This window comes from Pteropus vampyrus, unplaced genomic scaffold, assembly GCF_000151845.1.
Source record: "Pteropus vampyrus isolate Shadow unplaced genomic scaffold, Pvam_2.0 Scaffold642, whole genome shotgun sequence".
Classification (NCBI taxonomy): Eukaryota; Metazoa; Chordata; class Mammalia; order Chiroptera; family Pteropodidae; genus Pteropus; species Pteropus vampyrus.
In genome coordinates this window covers 241297-261301 of record NW_011889423.1, presented here as the reverse complement: position 1 = coordinate 261301, position 20005 = coordinate 241297, and the positions used below count along the sequence as shown (strand labels likewise).

Here is a 20005-nt window from a genome sequence, read left to right as displayed (position 1 = left end):
CCTCTTAATAAGTGTTCTGGAAAAACTCTTTTGAGTGCACCAAAAACCTCGAATCAACTCTCACACCTTCTGTTCTTTAATAGCCTGATAGCACTGGCATGCCCTTGGTTGCTGCTCAGTGCATAGCGTACAGCAAAATCCCAATGCAAGGCCTGGAGCCTGCCCTAGGCCTTCTGTTTCTGGCTGAGAGCCAAGATAGGTAGACTGATGACCTTACTGGGAGACACCCAGGGCACAGCTTGGGCATGATCAAAGGACAGAGTTGATGGGTTAAAAAAATAATGTCGGAGATATGGAACATTCTATGTAGTCCATGCACACATTGACCTCATTCGCCTCATTATTCTGAATATATCAGAGGTCAATTGTTCTCCCTGAGTGGGAACAGGTACTGATTTCCTCTTATTTCAAACAATAACGATAAAAATCATGAAAGCAACATGTCTAGGCTTCGATAGCCTTATAAGTATAAAATAAGGCTACATGTCCATTAAAACACAAATTTTAAAGACTTCAAATGCCCATGTCCCCTATCACAAATGTAATCTCTCTTTAATGTCCTTAGATAACTTCTGAATCTCTTGGGGGTGCTGACTTCATGCAGTCTCACAGGAACTACACGTCCTTCCCACTGCTCTCTCTGACCAGGGGTCGTATCCACTTACTGTCCTGTCAGAGGATGTCACAGGCCTGTCTCCACACTGGTGATGTTGCTTTCAGCATTGCCTCAGCTTCAGGGGAGAGAGTGCTGCCTCTCCTTTACTTTCAGATTCCAAGATATGCTGTTCCCTTAATTATCTAGAGTAGAGCTGTGATTAGATAGAAACGTCTTTAAAATTAAATGTTAAAGAAACTGGAATAAAAAAAATTCAAACAGTAATAAAATTTGCAGAAGTTAACATCTTTGTATGAACCTTTTCGTTTGCCTTTCGGCAGATTTCCAAAGGATAGAGCCTGCAAGTAAACTTCATGGGTAACATGAGTATTTGATTTGTGATTGTCACTACAACGTACATTTATGTTTTGTGTACTTTTCTATAACTGTGTTATGCTTTGATTTTAGTATGTTTAAATTTTTTATAAATCAACGCACAATTACATTTTTAAAATCCAATTTACTTTGACAAATTTTCTCCCCAAAAGCTATATCAACACATACACAGAGTTTCTCTATCCCTTCTAACATTATTATCAGATATATCATATTACATTCTAATAGATAAAAAAATTCTGATTCTGTTTGTCTTGTTATTAATGAGATTAAACATCTCAAATTTTACCGTTAATTTATTCTTTTTTGTGCGAATTTCTTATTCATATTTTCTGCATATTTTTCTACTGGGTTGTTTATTGATTTTAGCAACACTTCATACAATGGATATTAATCCTTCTAGTATATGCTGCAAATAGTTTTTTATTTAGATATTTCTTTTAAAAATTTGTTTATATCTTTTGTCATCCAGAGGTTTTAAATTTTGTGCACTGAATTACAACTGATGGTTTGTATATCCTTTAATGTTATAAATCTATTTTTTTATATTTTCTGCTCATGTGTTTATAATGTGATTTTTAAATGTCTTACATTTCAAATATTTAATTCATATGTGACCTTTTTTCGTGTATGATGTGAAGTAGAAATCCTATTCTGCTGACATTTGAAAGATAGTCCAATGTGTCTCCACTACTTTGAAATTCTACTGTTTCAGCTTCGCATGGTAGACTAGGTCATTTCACATCAACTCCTTGCTAAAATAATTGGAAGAGCTAAACAAAAAAAACTTCAGATCTCTTGGAAGGCATCAGAGAGTGCCAAGTTAGTGATGAATTGTGAGGCCAAGTTTCAGGAAAGGAGATAGCTGAGCCTGGCATTTGGGATCACTTTCCCTCCTCAAGACAATGCCAATTTCAAAGTGGCTTATGAGAAGCTGAAACAAGCTTTACTTAGATTCATAGGCTGAAGAAAACAAAACTTAAAACTTAAGACCCCAGAATATCTAAATTGGATACCCTGGTAATATCTAAAGCTTTAGTTAGAATATTAAGATATTCTAGGAGTAAGAATGAAACAGAAATAGACCTACCCTCACATAGACTAAATCTCAACCCTGAAGCACTTAAAGCTCTGATGAAACTAGTTATAGGATTGCTAATGGTCAATTCCTACTTCTGCAAAAAAACATATTTTTTCCTTATGGAGGGAAATAGCATCTTCCAGAGCCTCAATGTATCTTTCCACTTACTCATATACCATATTCAGCATATAATGAAAAATAACCAACACACAAGAAGATAAGCCATGTTAGTAAACCCAAGAACAAGAGACTGAGAAAATAGACAATACCCACATAACTAAGAAAATGGAGTTATTAGACAAGAATTTTTATGTAACTAATACGTCCAAATACATGCAAATATGTCTATACACAAATACAGTGTGATAGTCTTGTTCTAATACTACAAGATGACCTCTAAGATGTCCCCCCTCCCCCTGTTGTACATGCCCCTCATTATCTCCTCTCCTTGAGTATGGCAGGACTTGTGAATACGATGGGATAGTCACTTTATGATGTTTTAGTTTATGGAGCAGTTGACTTGAAGAAAGGGAGATTATCTTCGGTGGGCTTGATTTGATTAGGTGGACTAAAAAAAGATTTGAAGTTTTGGAAGGGGTTGCTACGAGGGGAATTTTCCACTCTTGGGTTTAAGATGGAGGGGCAACATGACAGGGAATATTAGGTGGCTCCTGGATGCTAAGAGTGACTCTCAGTCAACAGCCAGCTAAAAGACAAGGACCTCAGTCCTACAACCAAAAGAGACTGGATTCAGCTGATCACATGGATGAGTTTGGAAGTGAATTCTTCCCCAAAGCCTCCAAGAGTGAAGCCTGGCTGACTCTTGGAGTGTGACACGTGGGTGGAGAATCCAACCGAGCCAAAATTCAGACCTATAAAACTACGAGATTAGAAATAGGTATTGTTTTAACCCACTAAGTTTGTGGTAATTTGTTATATAGCAATAAAATAAGTAATACAGTAAGATTGAGATTTTGGGGAGGCAACAATAAATAATGACAAAGAAATAAATAGAATACAGGAACTAAAAACTACTATTGAAACAAAAACCTAATGCCTGGGTTTAAAAGTAAGTAGATACAAGTGGGCCCTGCATTGTAGGTGGGTTCCAATTTCTTCACATCCTCAACGCTTGCTATTTTCATAGTTTTTTGATGGTGGATAAACAAATTGTGGTACATGCATATAATGGAATATTATTCAACCATAAAAAAGAAAGAAGTACTAATACATGCCACAATTTGGACAAACCTGGAAAACATTATGCTAAGTGAAAGAAGCCACACATAAAATGTCAATATTGTATGATTCCATTTATGTGAAATATCCAGAATAGATAAATCCAAAGAGACAGAAAGCAAGTTGGTGTTCGCCAGGGGGTGAAGAGAGAGAAAAATCAGGAGTGATTGCTTAATGAATGTGAGGTTTTCTTTTGGGTTGTGGGATGTTTGGGATCTATATAGAGATGGTGGTTTCATAACATTGCGAATGTACTAAATGCCATTAAATTGTACTTTTAAGTGTTAATAGTATCTGAACTTTACTTCAGTAAAAAAATCAAATGCATTGGTAATTGCCAGCAAGAACATTTAAAAAATTAAAAAGAAATAACATTATTAAGATGGTGAATTATGAATAAAATCTTTAGATATTATTATAGCATGTTAATTTTCTGATTTTGGTAATTATGGATATTTAATTGAATGTCCTGGTCCTAGAAATTCATGGAAATAATATAGTGATAGAAAGGCATCATGTCTGAAACTTAATTTCAAATAGTTCCCCCAAAATGATTGATGTAAAAACAAATGTGGTAAATTTACCAATTGGGGAAACTGGATTAAAGGTGTATAGAAGTTTATTTTACTATTTTTACAAATTTCCTCTAAGTCTGATATGAACTAGTAGTAATATAAATGGTAATTAAGCATTTGAAAAGATGCTCAATCTCACTGGTAATATGGAAAATGTAAACTAGTATGACAATGAGATATAATTGCATATGCATCATAATTTGGAATTCTTCTGTCAAGTGTCTACCCTAAAGAAACACACATATAAGTGAAGGAAAATGAACAAGAAAGCTCATTAAAGTGTTATTTGTATAATAAATATTTGACAACTTAAATGTCCACTTACAAAGGAAAAAATAACCCAGTATAGTTAAAATATGGAATACAATAGTAAAAATCAATAAACAGGATCTACATATACTAGTGTTGATAATCTTAATAACAATATTGCTTGTTAAGTTCAAGTAACAAAAGGCTATGCACAGCATGCGGTAATTTATGTATATTTTAAAAAGATACTGTACTATATGTGTATATATATTGTTTATGGTATATGCAGAAATAATAAATCATAAAAACATCCACAGGGAGAATAGTCACCAACATTTGTTTACTGGTTACTTCTGGGGAATGAGGAGAAAGACATGGGGGAGTAACACTAGCTGCATCTAACCCCTCTTAAATCTTCTTTAAAAAATAATAAAAAGATTCAAACCAAATATGATCAAACATTAACATTTTAAAATATTGACGGAAGGGTCTGGGTATGTTTTATTTTTACTTTTATTCTTTCTCTGTATGTTTGATATTTATTATTATTTTAAAACGGAAATAAAAAAGACTTAATTATAGTGTTCTAAAATGTGGAGGTGGGAGACAGAGGAGAGGAGAATGTCTAATTTTTTTTAAGGGGATTAGATGAGAAGGAACATTCTGATAAGTCTGTTTATGAGATTAGCTTTGGAATAATTTAAAACACTGACAGAAAAATAATCAGAGAGTCACCAATTTGTACCTATATGGTAAGTTCTTTTCCTTACAAATGTTAAGAGCTATATATGGTAACATGATGTTGAAAATCATGTTTTACAGAGATACATCATATTAACTGTTGAACACTGACAGTGCTAATCAAAAATTAACCATATTCCAAAGTCCAGAGAAATTATGATTAACTTATTGGTATATAATGCCCCAGATTTTTAATAAAATAGGTGCTGGAATATTCAAATTTATTATGAAAGTTTGAGACATATGAAAAGTCAAGAATTCACTTTACAGTTCTAATCATGAGACTAGTGCACTGGTGCCATCTGGTGGCCTACCTCACACACATTGGAGATACTGGAGATTTTGTTATTTTTGGGAAGTAAATACCATAAAAGAGGAACAATTAGAACCACCAAAAATTCAGCACCTACCATTTGCCCAGTATTATACAAACAAGCGCGCACACTACACGTACACATGTGTATATACACATGCATATATCCTTTTAACAACATTGAATTTTTTATTTTAAAGAGAAATTTATTTGCCTAAGTCTACAAAATTAGTTTTGTTTGCATAGTCCATTCCCTTCACACACTGAATTGCCTCCATATCTCTTTGAAGACTGCACTTACAAAACATGAAGCGAAGGCAAAATCACAAAGCAGATACTAGAGGATAAAGTCTTAATATTTAAGAATTAAAGGTTATTAAAGACTTCATAATATATTCTAAGCTATTCTAAGAATTGCTTTCATAAAACAAAAAACCAGGATGCTCTCAAAGAGTTATAATAAAAAGAAATAAACACTAGGAAAATAGATATATAAATGTCAGGGGGAACAAAAGAGTAAATATTAGAGTCAAAAGATAAAGTCAATGAAACTTCCAAGAAATTAGTTCCAAAAACATGACAAAAGCATAGAAGAAAGGATAAGAAATATAGAAGAGCAATGAAAGAGATTCAATATTTGACTCTTAGAGTTCCAGAAAGGGAAGAGAGAGAAAAAGGAAAACTGAAAATTTAATGAAGTCAATTTCCCAGACCCCAAAATTTGAGAGTCTGGATGAAACCCTACCATCACCACGACCACTCCTCCCCAGTGCAGGATACAGTGACCTATATGCACACACATCAATGTGAAAATTGAGAAAACAGGCATAAAAAGGTCCAAAAAGCTTGTTAACACAATTAGAAAGATTGCTTACAAAGACCCATATAATGGCACAAGACTTAACAATAGCAATGGTGGGAATATAATTTTTATTAGTTACAAAAGAAAAATAATGGTAGCTTCAGCAGAAAAACTTGAGAAATTCCACCTTAACCAAGTGAATGATGTAAATACTGTTGGTAACGGATCAAATTAGAATTGAATGGGAAGTGCTAGAATGCACTGGGAAGAATGTGCACCATTTCTGTGACATCTCTGCCAAAGATGCAGAATCTGAATCGAATTAGGACAAACCCACATTGAGAGACATTCTGCAAAGTACCTGGCCTATAATCTTCAAAAGAGTCAAAGTCACGAATAAAAGAATGCCTGTGGAACTATATCAGACTCAAGGAGAACAAAGAAATACGACCACTAAAAGAAGCATGAGACTCTAAATTGGGTCTTTTTGTTATAAAGGGCATTATTGGGACAAACAATAAAATTTAAATAAGGTCTGGGTTAGATGGCACCATAATGAGAACATTAATGTCCTGGTTTTGATTATTGTATTGTGATTATGTATATGAATATCCTTGTTTGTAAGAAAGACACACTGAAGTGTTCGGGTAAAGCACTCAGCAAGTTACTTTCAAATAGTTCAGGAAAAAAAGTTCTTTGTACGGTACATGCACCGTTTCTGAGTTTAATATTATTTCAGACATTTTAAAATATATTTTAAAAGTGTAATACAAAACTGCGTATAATATTTGACTCTAAATTTGTTTTTAAAGATCTTCATGTTTCTATTTATATTTGTACATAAAAAGCTAAAAGTATATGCACCAAAATATTAAGTGATTAACTTTGAGCACTGTTATTTGAGCACGATTTCTCTGTATTTTTCTAATTTTCTACAATGAATTTTATTGCTCTTTTTTTTTGATTCATTAAGTCTCTGGAAGAAAAAACTATAAAATACTTAAACAAAAATAAAATTAACTAGAATTGCCCTAAATCTCATCATTAAAAGTTAACCATTGATGATATTTTGAAATATATCTTTCCAGGATTTTTTAAATACAAATATAAACATAAAGGGTTTTTTTTTTTTACAAATACATGCATATTTTCATAAAATTAATCATAACAAACCCACTAAAACTTATTTTCACTGAACATATCTACATCTTCTATGTTAATAAATGTAGATTTTTATTATCACTTTAAGGAGCAGAATACTATTTCATTGTTAGACTACTGTTATTTATTTAAATTATCCCTGTTGTTGGACATTTAGGATTTCCACTTTTTACTGTTACAAACCATGCTACTGTTATCTCAGAAGCAGCATGCCATCACTTTGATCACATTCTATTCATTAGAAGTGAATCACCAAGTTCAGCCCACACTCAAGGATAGGTAAATTAAGCTCGCCTTTTGAAGGGAAGAATACCAATGAATATGTGGGTGTTAAAGCCACTGTAATAACTGAAGATCATAAAACTTGTATCAAGTAACCTCTGTAAGTCTTTGATATTGGTGAGAGATGGCTGACTGTCCCCAGATCAAGAAAGTTGGAAATACAATATAGTGGTAACACTATTGTTTTAAAGACTAGGAGATCTAGTCCATCTTTCTCTTGAGTGGTATTGACTATATATATAAAAGGAGGATCAGAAAATGTTAGCCAACGTTTGAGAAGAGGCCATGCAAAAAATGAGTTTAATTTAATACATATACATTGAACACCTAAAATGGACAAAGCATTCTATTAGTTCTGCACAGGAAATTCCTCATTTACTGATAACAAGAATCAGAGAGTTTACTTATCAAGATCAGCTAGCAAATGTTAAAACTAGCATCTGAACATAGGCTGTGAAGTTCTAGATTCCATGTGCTTAACTATTATGCCACACTGACATTTTACAGTCTACTTTGCCTGCCTGCCTGCCTGCAATGACCTTCAACCTGGGCACTTGCCCTTTAGCTCCTTGAAGACTCTCAAGTCAAATAAGTTATTCATCTCTTCCTTAGAATATGTATATCCTAAAGAACTAGCTTCTGTCAGGGCTTGCCCTTAGCAAAGGTATTAGGTCAGGTGACTTAAAAGCAGAGCCTAAGATGACCATTCTTGAGCTAGTGATTCACTGAGGGAGTGCGTTCAGGAGAAACCGGTAAAGATGTAAAGGAAGCAGGATAAGGCAGAAGAAAAAGCTAAACAAAGATGTGATTTTCACTTCAAGTCTACCCTCAAACCACATTGGGAGCTTTAGAACATGATTGACATAAAATTAAGGCAAGAAGTCCAAGTTCCTGTATATGTATCTGTAGCAATCAGTCATTGGCTGTGGGCTACCCTTTGGGGAAGAACATAACCTCTTAGGCATTGCCAAGGAGGAGGCCCCCTCACACTGGAGGCGATTCTCCAGAGAAGAGTGCACTGTGAATTCTCAGCATGCTCACAGCAGCTGGGGGATGGCTGCACCTCTCCTCTCTGGTAAAGGATATCTGTCTTTATCAGTTAACCCTTTGGGTATCCTTTCCTTCACTTTGGAAATACATTCTCCTAACCTCCAGTCTCCTAATGCAGCTGCTTGCTGGATGTTGGCCTTTTGCCAGATCAGCTTTCCAGAGCAGTGCCGAGTGCTGGACCTAATCACATCACCTTCCTTACTCTTATCATAATCATCCCCTATGGGTTTCCTTTGTGGATGTGCTACAAGCGCAGATACGATCAGTTTTAGTTTTTTTGTTGTGGTTGATGTGTTGTTGTTGTTTTTAATGAATAGATACCCAGTAATTAGCACACTGCCAACTTCATGCAAAAGCATTCATAGAATAAGTGCTGTTTTGCATTTTGCTTTTCTTATTGTCACCTATAAAGGTGCTGAAAATCTCATTCATTCTTTGAAGTTAAAAATTTTATATCCTAGTGTATATGGATACACGATAAGCTTATAAAGATATAATTCCCCACACTAGCCTCATGCTAATGCTAGAGAGCTGACATTTTCCAACAGTGGTGCATCTCAGTGCCTCCTGAAATCCTATATAAATAGGTAAGGTTATTATGCCTCGATGTGAGCACTTGCATTTCCCTCGTAGTCCCTTCTGCTTAGCCTTAATAACACCATTTTCCTCTTCCCCTTTATTCTTCCCTTAAATCCAACTTTTACTTGGTTTCTAAATCATAATTCTAATAAAGCCCCAGCCCAACTGCTTCTAGAGTTGACATTGCTGTGATTTGAATCACTTTCCGGGAATGAACTTAAAGCCCAGTTTGCACATGTGAAGAGGAGAGGGCAGGCCTATGGGCAAGGACAGCAACAGCAGTAAATTACCCGCTAAATCAAAGTATTGCTAAAAATAGCGACAACTCTGTCCCTTGGAGTCTCTTTCCATCCCACCAGGAGTGAATCTCTCTGTCCAATGATATAAATTTACAACTTTGGGAAGGATAAAGAATGAAAAGGGCCACCTCAGTCTACACTGCCTGCCAAGAGTGAGCACTTGAGGGATCTGAGGAGAGTGTATGTCAGGAGCCCAATGAGGACATGATACATAAGACATTATCTTGGATTTGGCTACAAGCAGATGTGCCTCTTAAGTGTGTGTGTGGCCCTGGCCAAATGGGCAGTGGGGGGGCGAGGGGGAGAGTATAGGGTCCCAATCTACATAAACAATTTGATTTTTAAATATATTATAAAATTCATGGGCCCAAGTGGAGTATAGTGACTTAACAATGGAGATTTAGAATTAAGGGTAGAGAAAACATACTTACACATTTGTTTATGTTCAATCAGTGCACATGCAGATTCCTTGTAGGGTCCAGGCTCTATCTCTTCCTATTAGATCTAGGAACCATTTCTTCGTGTTCTCTGTAGTTAAATGTATCATTCTTGGATAATTTCTCCCACCACAAGAAAAAGGTAGCACAATGCCACAGCTCTTCAAAATCTGTCCGAATTGAAACAACATAGATCTTCTTGCCTCTGCAGTTTCCTAATGCTATTTATATAATACTGGCTATGTCATGGCTCATGACACTGAATCATCCACTGTCTGCCTGTGAATACCAGCTTCCAATGACTCTCCCAAAGGTTACTTTGTTACTTTACATGGTTGATAATGACCACAGATGCAAGTCCTACCTAGTGCCATAGTCTGTTTTGGCCACTAGAACAAACTATAGCAGATCGGGCTTCTTATAAACAACAGAAATCTCAGTTTTGGAGGCTGAAAGTCCAAGATCAAGGTGTCAACATGGTCTGGTAGAGCCCTCTCCTGGGGTGTAGACTTCTTATAATTTCCTCAGATGGCAGAAGAAGTTAGGGAGCTCTGCAGGATCTCTTTTATAAAAGCCTTAATCTAATTCATGAGGGGTCCATGACCTAATCCCCTCCCAAAAGCCCTACCTTCTAACACCCTCACATTGGGCATTAGGATTCCTACATGTGAATTTGCCAGGGGCCAGGGTGACACACATTTAGACCTTAGCACCCAGAGTAGGCAGGAAAATGAGAATGATAATTCATTTTCTTGCCATGGGATATTTGCCATTTGGAATTTTATAGTGTAAATATAGAACAACACATCTTCCAACCATATGTTTTCTTGAATTCTTTAGGCCATAATCACTGTATTTCTACAATGTGACCTCTTTTGTAACTGATCATACCACACTCTTGCCTTTCACACATTACCACCAGCCAGGAAGATAGGCAAGGGTCCCATGGGCAGAGTGAAAAAAGAAGTCCTGTTTACACAAGGAATGATACTCCTTCATTTTGCACACATTAAAATCAGCCCAAGAGAGTATGTCATCACTCGTCAACCAGAGGCGAGACAACACTGATCAAAAGTGCCCTATTGGCACTGCACAGCAATAGTCTCAAAAGTCCTTTGAAGAGACAGGAGCACAGCCTGCAAAGTGATGGAGTAACCACCCTGGGTGCCAGCAGTAGGAGGCTCACTGGAAAAGGAACATGTGCTGCTACCCCTGCCACCTTCAAGTGCTATAGGAACATGGATGGATGAAAGCCAGCCACACGTGTGCTCAAGTCCAAGGATTAGTAGGGACCACTGGTGACCCAGAGTCCTACATTCATATTGTGTCTAGGATGTGTTTAAGTCACCCCAAATCAATATACCAGTACCATTCTGGTGGCTCACTGTCATGTGATCCCACAAAAGAAATACCACACCAATCAGAAGGGGCCATCCACTTACTGGGCCACTTTCCTGGAACTAGGGCTGGCTTCAGAGCCCTAAGATGACCCCGTAGGTGCAAGTCTCAGAACTCTTCAAGGACAGCTGTTTGGCCCTATACATGGGGTAGGGTAACAGTACCCTGAAGGGGAGTAATGAGACTTAGGCCCACAGGCCCCAGTTCAAACTCAGGGTACCTGACCCAGATGGCACTGCTGGTCCCAATCAGTCCCAAAAATCAGAGGGCAACTTCCTGTGTGAAAGGCAGTTCAAAGTATAGGGACCCCTGAAGGGATAGGTTCAGAGCAGGGGCCCGGTTTACTCAGGTCTAAAGACTGCACTGGCTTCAAGTATATAAACATTGTGGCCATCCAAAGAATGGAATTTGATGAGTTTTACAAGACCCCACATATCCACATACTAGCCAATGTGTCTAAAACTGAAACCCATGTTAACGCTATTGTGCTTGTATCATAGTACTGCTTCCAGAAGGATGCTGTCAAAATGCTTATTGCTCTTTATGATCAACGAGTCTTGTGACATCACCGCCAAATGCAGCTGCCATTCAACGAGCATTACTATGGGCCATTTAGTCTCCTATAATACTCATAACAACCCTATACAGTAGATACTAGTGTTATCTCATTTAACAAATAAGGAACTTGAGGTTCTGAGAACCAAGAGTTATTACCCATGGTCACAACTGTTTTTAAGTGGCAAAGCTTCAATTTTATCCCGGGTCTATCTGATTCCCAAGAAGTGGTTATTTTCTCCTATAGCATACCACATGAGATTACTTGATAATCTGAGTATAGATTATTTTATAATCTCACCTAGATGTCAGTCTTCAAGGTGGGCCCCATGATAACTGTATTAGGTGAAAAAACTCAGGTGAAGGGCTTAAAAAAAGTCTAGAATAACTTTTTCCAACTAGAAACACTAGTTCTAGAAATCAATTTTTAAGTGACTAAGGAGAAGGGGGAGGAATTTCACGGTGAAGTAAATTCAGAAATGCTGAATATGCTCTCTGCCTCTTAGAGAGTCACAGTGCATGTTAATATTAAAGGTTCTGAGATCTGTTTTTTTTTTAAAAACCTACTTAACTCTTGTTAACCCAGCATCTCCCAAATCATTTTAACATCCCTGTCAATAGTCTTTGAAATATCAGTTTACAGAAAAATTCCCATAGGAAGAATAGTAATGAGACCCCTAAGATGCCTAGACTCCACCTGATGCCCAGGTCCCGATCCAGACTAATTAAATCAATATCTCTGGAAGAAGAATCCTGGGATTGTACTTACTGTATTTTTTTAAGCTCCCCAAGGTGATTCCAATGAGTAGTCAAGGTTAAGAAAGACTTGTGTAGAGTATCCTGCAGACAATATTTAAGTGTCTTGCAAATAAATAATAAAGGAATCATTTTCTGGCCTTGGTTCCCCTCTCCCAGTCACATTTCTGTGCTATGTTACCCAATGTTAGCAAAGCAACAGCCAAAAAGAGAGTGAGAATAATAATGACAGCAAAGAGACTGAATTGGGGGTGGGAAAAGATTGTTCTATATTTTTAAAAGGATTAAAGTACACATTCTAATAAAAATCCAAACTTTGTTGAACTTTCTTATACATACTATGGTTTTGTTTTATTTTTTGTTTGTTTGTTTGTTTGTTTAATATTATGTTAAGAAGCAGCCATAATCATCCAGATATTGGGCCTCTAAAGTCATCCTCTGGCCCTGTGTTCACATCCTGAGAGGACTCAGAACCTAGAGATTCTCTCCTGCATCCGCTCTTGCTCTTGCTCGGGCTCTCGCTCATTTTCTTATAGTACCTGGTGCATATGTGCTCAGCACTATAAATATTTTTTGACCGATGTAAAGCAAAAGAATCCAGAATCCAGATCTAAAACTTCGAGTCAAATCTCATCCTTGGGGATGTGGGTGAGCAAACCAAATGGCATCTTAAATTGGGAAGCAGCAAATAGAAGGAAGGTCAGGAACCCTCCATTTCAATTACAGATCAGGCATTTATGAGTTAGATGATATTGGTTGAGGTAAACTTGGCCTTTCTGAGTCTGTTACTTATCATCTGTAAAACACACTAATATAACATCACTTCCTTACTGGGATTACATAAAACCAAATATGTGACAGCCTCTAGTAAAGTGTTCAACATTGAATTATAACTTCCTTCCTGCTCATCTTGAAAAGACATCCAAAATGTAGATTAGGCTACTCTGTTTTGTTAGATTGTGCAGTATTTGACAGGAGTCAGAAACTTGCTCCTCTTAAGTGACTATTTCATACAATTTTTAACTTCTGAGGAGGTACTGGATAACCAATAAACAGGTAATCATTGATCAAATGTGTTGAAGAATAAGAAGAAACACAGTTGCTTCCACATAAATGCTTATGGCCTAACTAGAGTCATATATTGTATATGCAAATTAATTAAGGGCTAATTAAATAGCATATATAGGTCCATGATCCCTTACCTGAAACTTTTGGGGCCAATGCATATTGAAATTTAGAATTTTTCAGATTTCAAATTTAGAAATTTCAGATTTCAATATTATGTGACTCGTGTGTGTGTGTGTGTGTGTGTGTGTGTGTGAGAGAGAGAGAGAGAGAGAAAGAGAGAGAGAGAGAGAGATTACTTAAACACCCTTAGAAGAGTCTCTCTGAGGCAGTATTCATAATCAAACACATTGCTATTTCCTCAGTGAAATGTGTAATGGCCATATAGCCATATAGCATTTAGATTTTGCATCTAAATAAGTTTTGGAGCCTTTGAAAGAAAACTTCTGTTTTCAGAGCTTTGGGGGTTTAGAAACAGTGGATAAGGAATTGAAAATCTGTTATATGGCCTAAAGCATGTATACTGGAAGCGCAAAGAGAAGCGCAAAGAGAAAGCTGCAAGAGTCAGTGAAAGTTTTATAAATGAGGCAGCATTTGGGTTACAATGAGTTAATTTTCTGTTCCTGTTGAGTAAGGAGTCCAGATCTTGTCACCACATTGTGTTTTCCTGCTGGAGCCACTAAGTACCCTCAGAGTGTTTTGTAGGTTGCTTTCCTGAGATTGTCTCCCCAGCCTAATAAAAGCCTGACCACTGAGATTTGTCCAAAATGAAGACTAAAAGGTGGAGCTAGGGTGACAATGTAGAAACCCTTAAAAAGAAAAATTGGTGGGAACCTATAAGAGGATGTCATCTCATCTGTGAATGAGAGAATATATGCTTCAAATCCTTACTAATTCTAGTTTCTTAATAGTTTACCCCATACAAAGGACCCTTTGGTTTTTGATTAAGAAGTCAGACTTTCAAATTCCCAGTCCTAAATAGCTTTGGTTTACCTACTGGAAAATTTCTAACATGGCTGATTTTCTCTGACGTCTACTCTTCTTTCCTCTCTTTCTACCTCACTTCTTATTTTCTCCCTTGCCTTAGATAATCTTTTGTCTTTTCCTCCTGGAAGGGGTTCACCATCAGGAAGAGTAGGAATCTGCCTTGGCCAACTCCTCACTTCCCACCACTCCCTCACTGACCTGTAAAATGTCAGGGCAGCCCACAGGTGCAGATACGCTTCCTGCCCAACAATGCTGTTTCTAAGAAGTCATTGCCAGGAGAGATGAGTCAGAAGTATAAAGGGAAATATTAAATTAAAAGAGTCTGAGAGGCTACTAGAACCAACACATTTAAGTTGTTGCCTGCCTTTGAGAACAGAAATGATAAAGGAAATTGAGGAATAAATGAGGAAAGAACAGGAAAGTAAAAGGCAGGTCAGAGTAAGACAAAATTTTTTTCCCTTCAGTTTCCCACTTATGTATGTCCTTGACTCTTGCGTATGTTACAGTCTGGGAAGGTGAAACAGAGAAAAACTCTAGGAGGAGGATCTCAAAATCGATATAACAGATCCTTGTAGCCATTTTCTTGGATTCCTTCTTGCACCCATGCATGTCTTGCTACGCTATTTCTTGATCAATTTGAATTCAGAGGAAATAGGCTGATGGCATCTACTTACATCCTCTATTTACTCAACCCCATAGCTTTTTCCCTCCTTGAGTAGATGCAAACCCTCTCTGCCGAAATTATTCTTTCACTAACTTTCCTATCCTTTGGAGCAAAAAAGGAGAAGAGGTGCTAAGTGAGAATGAGAGTCCCTCTGATCTCATTTATTTTACATCTGTTGAGCACCTAATGCGAGCACTACTTTCTGGAACAAATTTGGAGAAATGGTACTCTTTCTGATCTCCCTCTCCTCATCAGTCTCTTAACCCACCATCCTCTGATGCCAGACTCACTCTTTGACTATAGGACCAACATCTTACTTGTCATTGCAAAAGTGATCAGTGTCAGTCGAATAAATTTCTAAAAGAATCTGGAGAAAGAACAGGGAGAGCCCCAAAAGAAGAGGAAAAGGAGGACAGAGGGAAGACAGGGTAAAAAGAAGCAAAGCAAAGAAGAGAAGTAAAAGATGGGAGGAAAGAGATAAGGGTAGAGAAAGATCAAGAAAAAGAGGGCTGTCCTTGTCCCAGCACAAGTTCTATTTTGATTTGTACCACCACAGCGCCTGACTAGCAGATCCCTATATCTAGGTCCCATATTTTGGGAGACTTATAATGGGTAGCAGAAAAGGACATGGGCAAAGGATGCATTAAATTCTTGTAGTCTACACCCAAAGGCAAACAGACCAGGAAACAGACTGATGACCAGGACCACAGGAGAGCCTAGAGCAGTTCTTCATTTATCTCTTTCCAAGAGAGGAGATAGGATTGAGAGAGAGAAAAACCAAGAGATTCTACATATTATTAACTATATGTAATTAGCCACTTCTAATCCCAGGAACAAAATGCAAGTTAGGCGAACTTGCAGGCAAAGAATTATATTTTCAGGGGAGAATGATAAAGGTTCTCGTCTCAAAACCTTTTTTGCAGAATACCTAAGAGGAGGAAAACATCTTGAGAAAGAGGAAGAAGAGAAGGTAGAGAGGACAAGTTGCTTCATCATTCAGATGTGACCTGGACCTTCATGTCACTACAGGATATAATAATGAACTTTTCAAAAATGAAAGTTAGGTAATTGCAGTGAGGAGTGACTTGATCTGGTTTGGATAACTTGCAGAATGTCAAATCAAAAGGACGGGAACTTTTGTGACATTTGCGTCCCTTGAGTTCACAATCAACAACAGGCCCATTACAGACAGCTTTGACTGTCTCTAGCTCTTCATGAATGAATGTGTACTGGGTTATGCATGTGCGGTTGTGCTCCTTTATCTTATGTGCCATCATGGCATTGCACTCCCGGGCCGTCAGGTCAAACCTAGAATAGTCTTTGTTGCTCTGAAAGAGAGCCTCAGCTCTGAGCATCTTGTTTCCTCCAACTTCATCTTCACTGAGAATGGTCTCTTCTGGCCAGCCAGGTTGCACCAGTACTTTGTTGCTAAGCAGCAGGGTTTCTGTTGTTCGGGAGCCCTCTCCCTCCTTAGTGGCCTCTGCCATGTCCTTTGAGTCGCTGTACCAAAACTCATTCAGTGACTGATCACTATCCTCCAAGAGTGCTGCGGCCATCTGAAGTCCCAATCCTAGGCCCATCCCCAGGCCTAGCAACAGCAGCAACATCATGAAAAAGATCTGCACCAGAGTCAGCTTCATTTTGCCTGGAGGGGAGGAAGGAAAGGACTTTGAGGTGACTCTTGGCTCCAGTAGAGACTCTATGCCCTAAACCCTGACAGCATAGTCTCTGGGGTCTCCTCTTCTTTCTCTACATTATCCCATCTCCCTCAAGGCAGAGATACTTTCTTGTTCTTTTCTCATTTCTCCTGTCCCTCCTGTCCCTCCCTACCACATGCCCTATCCTGTGTAATGATGTGTGGATCCTGCAGAACTGAAAAATACAGGCAAAACAGTTCTGAAATTGGTTCATATGCGGGCATCAGAGGGAGAAAGCTGACATCAACTGTCTCTTAAACAGAAATTAGTTCCACGTAACCCAATAGGATGGTTGAGAAGACAAGCAAATATAGTGTCACGCTTACCTCAAGAGAAATTCTTATAGAAAGCCTTATTCTCAGGAAAGGACTAGAATTACTATAAGAGAGCATCTCTATTTTTACCCCAAATTTATTTTTGCTCAGTCAAGGATTTATTACTCTCTTTGCTACCTACCATGCCCCCAAAGATCAAAAGAAATAGAAAAAGTATTACAATGCATTCTCGATCCTAAGATGAGACAGGGAGATGTGTGTGCTAAAACTACACCTTGGCACGCCAGATCCCTCCTACTACTAATGATTTCTTAGCACTTAGGTATTTCCTGCCGATTCTTTTTGTACTCTTAGGGAAGGATGGAATAAGAATGAAAACAATGAAAACCAAACAACTGACCTGCCAGAGCTCCTCTACCAATAAAGATGCTAATGAGAGCTGAGAGAAGGGGTACACATCTTTGTCCTGCTAATCTAGTCTCAGCCCCTATCAAAGAGAGACCTTCCTTATCAGAAAAAGAAATTGCTATAGTCTGTTGAGTAGGTAGGAGTATTATATCAAAGCTCGATATACTGAATTTGAAAATTGTACTATGATTATTTATGAGAATGTCTTTGTTCTTAGGAAACAAATCCTGAATTATTAAGGAGCAAAGGGGCATGGTGTATGCAAACTATCCTCAAACCCCAAATGGTTCAAAATTAGATCATATGTATGCATGTACATGTGTGTTTAGAGAGGAAGATAAAAAATAATTTTTTAAAAATGGAAAATTTTTTCTTTTTTTTTTTAAATAATGTATCTGGATGAAAGGTATTCCTTGTATTATTTTTATAACTTTTCTTTAAAGTTGAAATTACTTCAAAATTTTTTAATTTTTTAAAAAGAGAGAATAGCCCATGTTTTTCTCCAGGGCACCCAACACCGCTGTGACTTACCTACACACCTAAGCAGCTTCAAAGATTCTTGTTTCCTCTTGTTTAACAAGTTTTTCCCTCCCAGGATTTTCTTCCTTATGGGAAGTAGCCTGGATGCTGGTCTTCAGAAAAATGGTTATCTCCTTGTCGTCCATGTGCTCTTAAACCCAGGCTTGTTCCTAGGCCCACTCTCCTCCCACTTCTCCAACCTCGCGCTGAATAAACACACTCATCCAATTCTCCTTTCTTCTCCCACAAACACTTTGAAGTAAAGCTATTTGGGCATTGAGACAGACCCAGACATCTAAGACAGGAAATGTCTCAGCCTGAAAAACTGCAGACAGTTTGATTTTGCCAATAAATTTTTCCACTCTTGAGTTACACCCACTCTCCTGAGGTACATAGCAGCCTGATCTTGCCCATGAATTTCAAGCCAAGTCAAGTCCTTATATTCTTCATATGTACTTCCTTTAACCCTTTCCTGTTGCTTCTAAAATGTCAAGATTTTTGGCTTTTATTTGCAACATGGTTATTTTGCTTTTCACATTTTAGAACTGTATCATGACTTAACTTGAAGATTTAGAGTATTTGAATCAATTATGAATTGACATCTTTCCTATAAAGCCTAACCCACCTTTCCACTCTCCCTTCCCTCTTTCCAACCCTCAGCCAATAGCCACATTCCCATGAGAATTTCCAGATTCTGCAAACATCTAAAGCAGCAGCATCACTATCAGTTCCTATAGCCTGGGTGGGTAAAACCGGAGGGGTTACAGTGTTGATTCTAGTCACTTTAGCTAAAAGTGACATCATGAGATGATATTTTTAAAGGCACTTTAGAAATTACTGAAGCATTCTAAAAACTCGCTGTAAACATAAGACTGTCTCTTATAGGAAGATGTGTTACTTTGTCATTCGGGCATTAGTTTTCAAATGGTGGTCTGGGGAGCTGCTCATGTATAAAGTCTATCTGGCTGACCATTTGCAGTGCTGATGTCAATAAGTACAACAACAATAATAACAACAACTAATCGATGTTGAGCGCTTACTTCATGCTAGGCACTTATTGCATTTCACCCTTACAATTTGCTTGTGCCATCCCTCTTTGGTGTCCATTTCGCCCATTCACTCTGATGAGATCTGTTTGCAACCTGAAGAGGAAATAAAGACTCCTCTGCTGAACCCAGTAGCTGTAGTGATAAGACACATTACCTACTTCTTTATAATCGGGGTGTTTTTGTTACTATTAGAGATTGTTTGAAATTAACAAAATTGACTAAATATAGAAAAAAGACCTATATGTGTGATCTCAGTATAAACTTTAGACTGGACAGGTTTCTATTTTTGCTTTTTCCTCTTCTAGGCTACAGTTTTCTCATCTTTTAAATTTGAATAATAATAGCTCTTACCTCATAGGGATGTTGTGAATATGATATAAGACACTGCATGTAAAAGGATAAACGTATTAGCTATTGTTGTTGTTATTATTATTGCTATTACATAGCAATTACCAACACATACTCATTACTCTAGCAATGCCATTTTCCTATGTAGAAATAACACATATTAAGGACTGCAGCTATCAGCATTGCTCATTATCTCTAGAAGTCAAACAATATCCTAGAATCTCAGAGTAGGCATTAAGGCTCATGTAGACTGATTCTCATTTTATGAATAAAGAAAGTGACTCAAAGGGTTTAATGTCTCAGATGCTATAGATAAATAATGGCAGTCCTGATAGTAGAACTCCTGACTTCTAGTTAAGCAAAATTTATGAAGATATAGATAGATGATAGATAAATAGATAGATAGATAGATAGATAGATAGATAGATAAATAGATAGATAGATAGATAGATAGATAGATAGATAGATAGATAGATAGATAGATA

At 37.4% G+C, this 20005-nt stretch overlaps 1 protein-coding gene across 2 annotated transcripts; it reads right to left on the bottom strand.

The window, feature by feature from the left end:
• Positions 1-14925: 14925 nt before the first annotated feature.
• On the bottom strand, positions 14926-18369 carry RNASE10 (ribonuclease A family member 10 (inactive)). Of its 2 annotated transcripts, none has more exons than XM_023525906.1 (2): positions 18144-18369; positions 14926-16869 (listed from the first exon to the last, which is right to left on the bottom strand). In XM_023525906.1, exon 2 carries the CDS (start codon positions 16862-16864, stop codon positions 16217-16219), a length of 648 nt encoding a protein of 215 aa, XP_023381674.1. In that variant the 5' UTR covers positions 16865-16869; positions 18144-18369; the 3' UTR covers positions 14926-16216. The 2 variants fall into 2 exon arrangements, with proteins under 2 accessions (XP_023381674.1, XP_023381673.1); XM_023525905.1 differs by having other exon boundaries at positions 18136-18368.
• Between the last annotated feature and the right edge of the window lie 1636 nt (positions 18370-20005).

What these genes read in the sequence shown, in the direction of transcription:
- RNASE10 (XM_023525906.1), bottom strand. Translation starts at nt 16,864, where the DNA reads ATGAAGCTGACTCTGGTGCAGATCTTTTTCATGATGTTGCTGCTGTTG.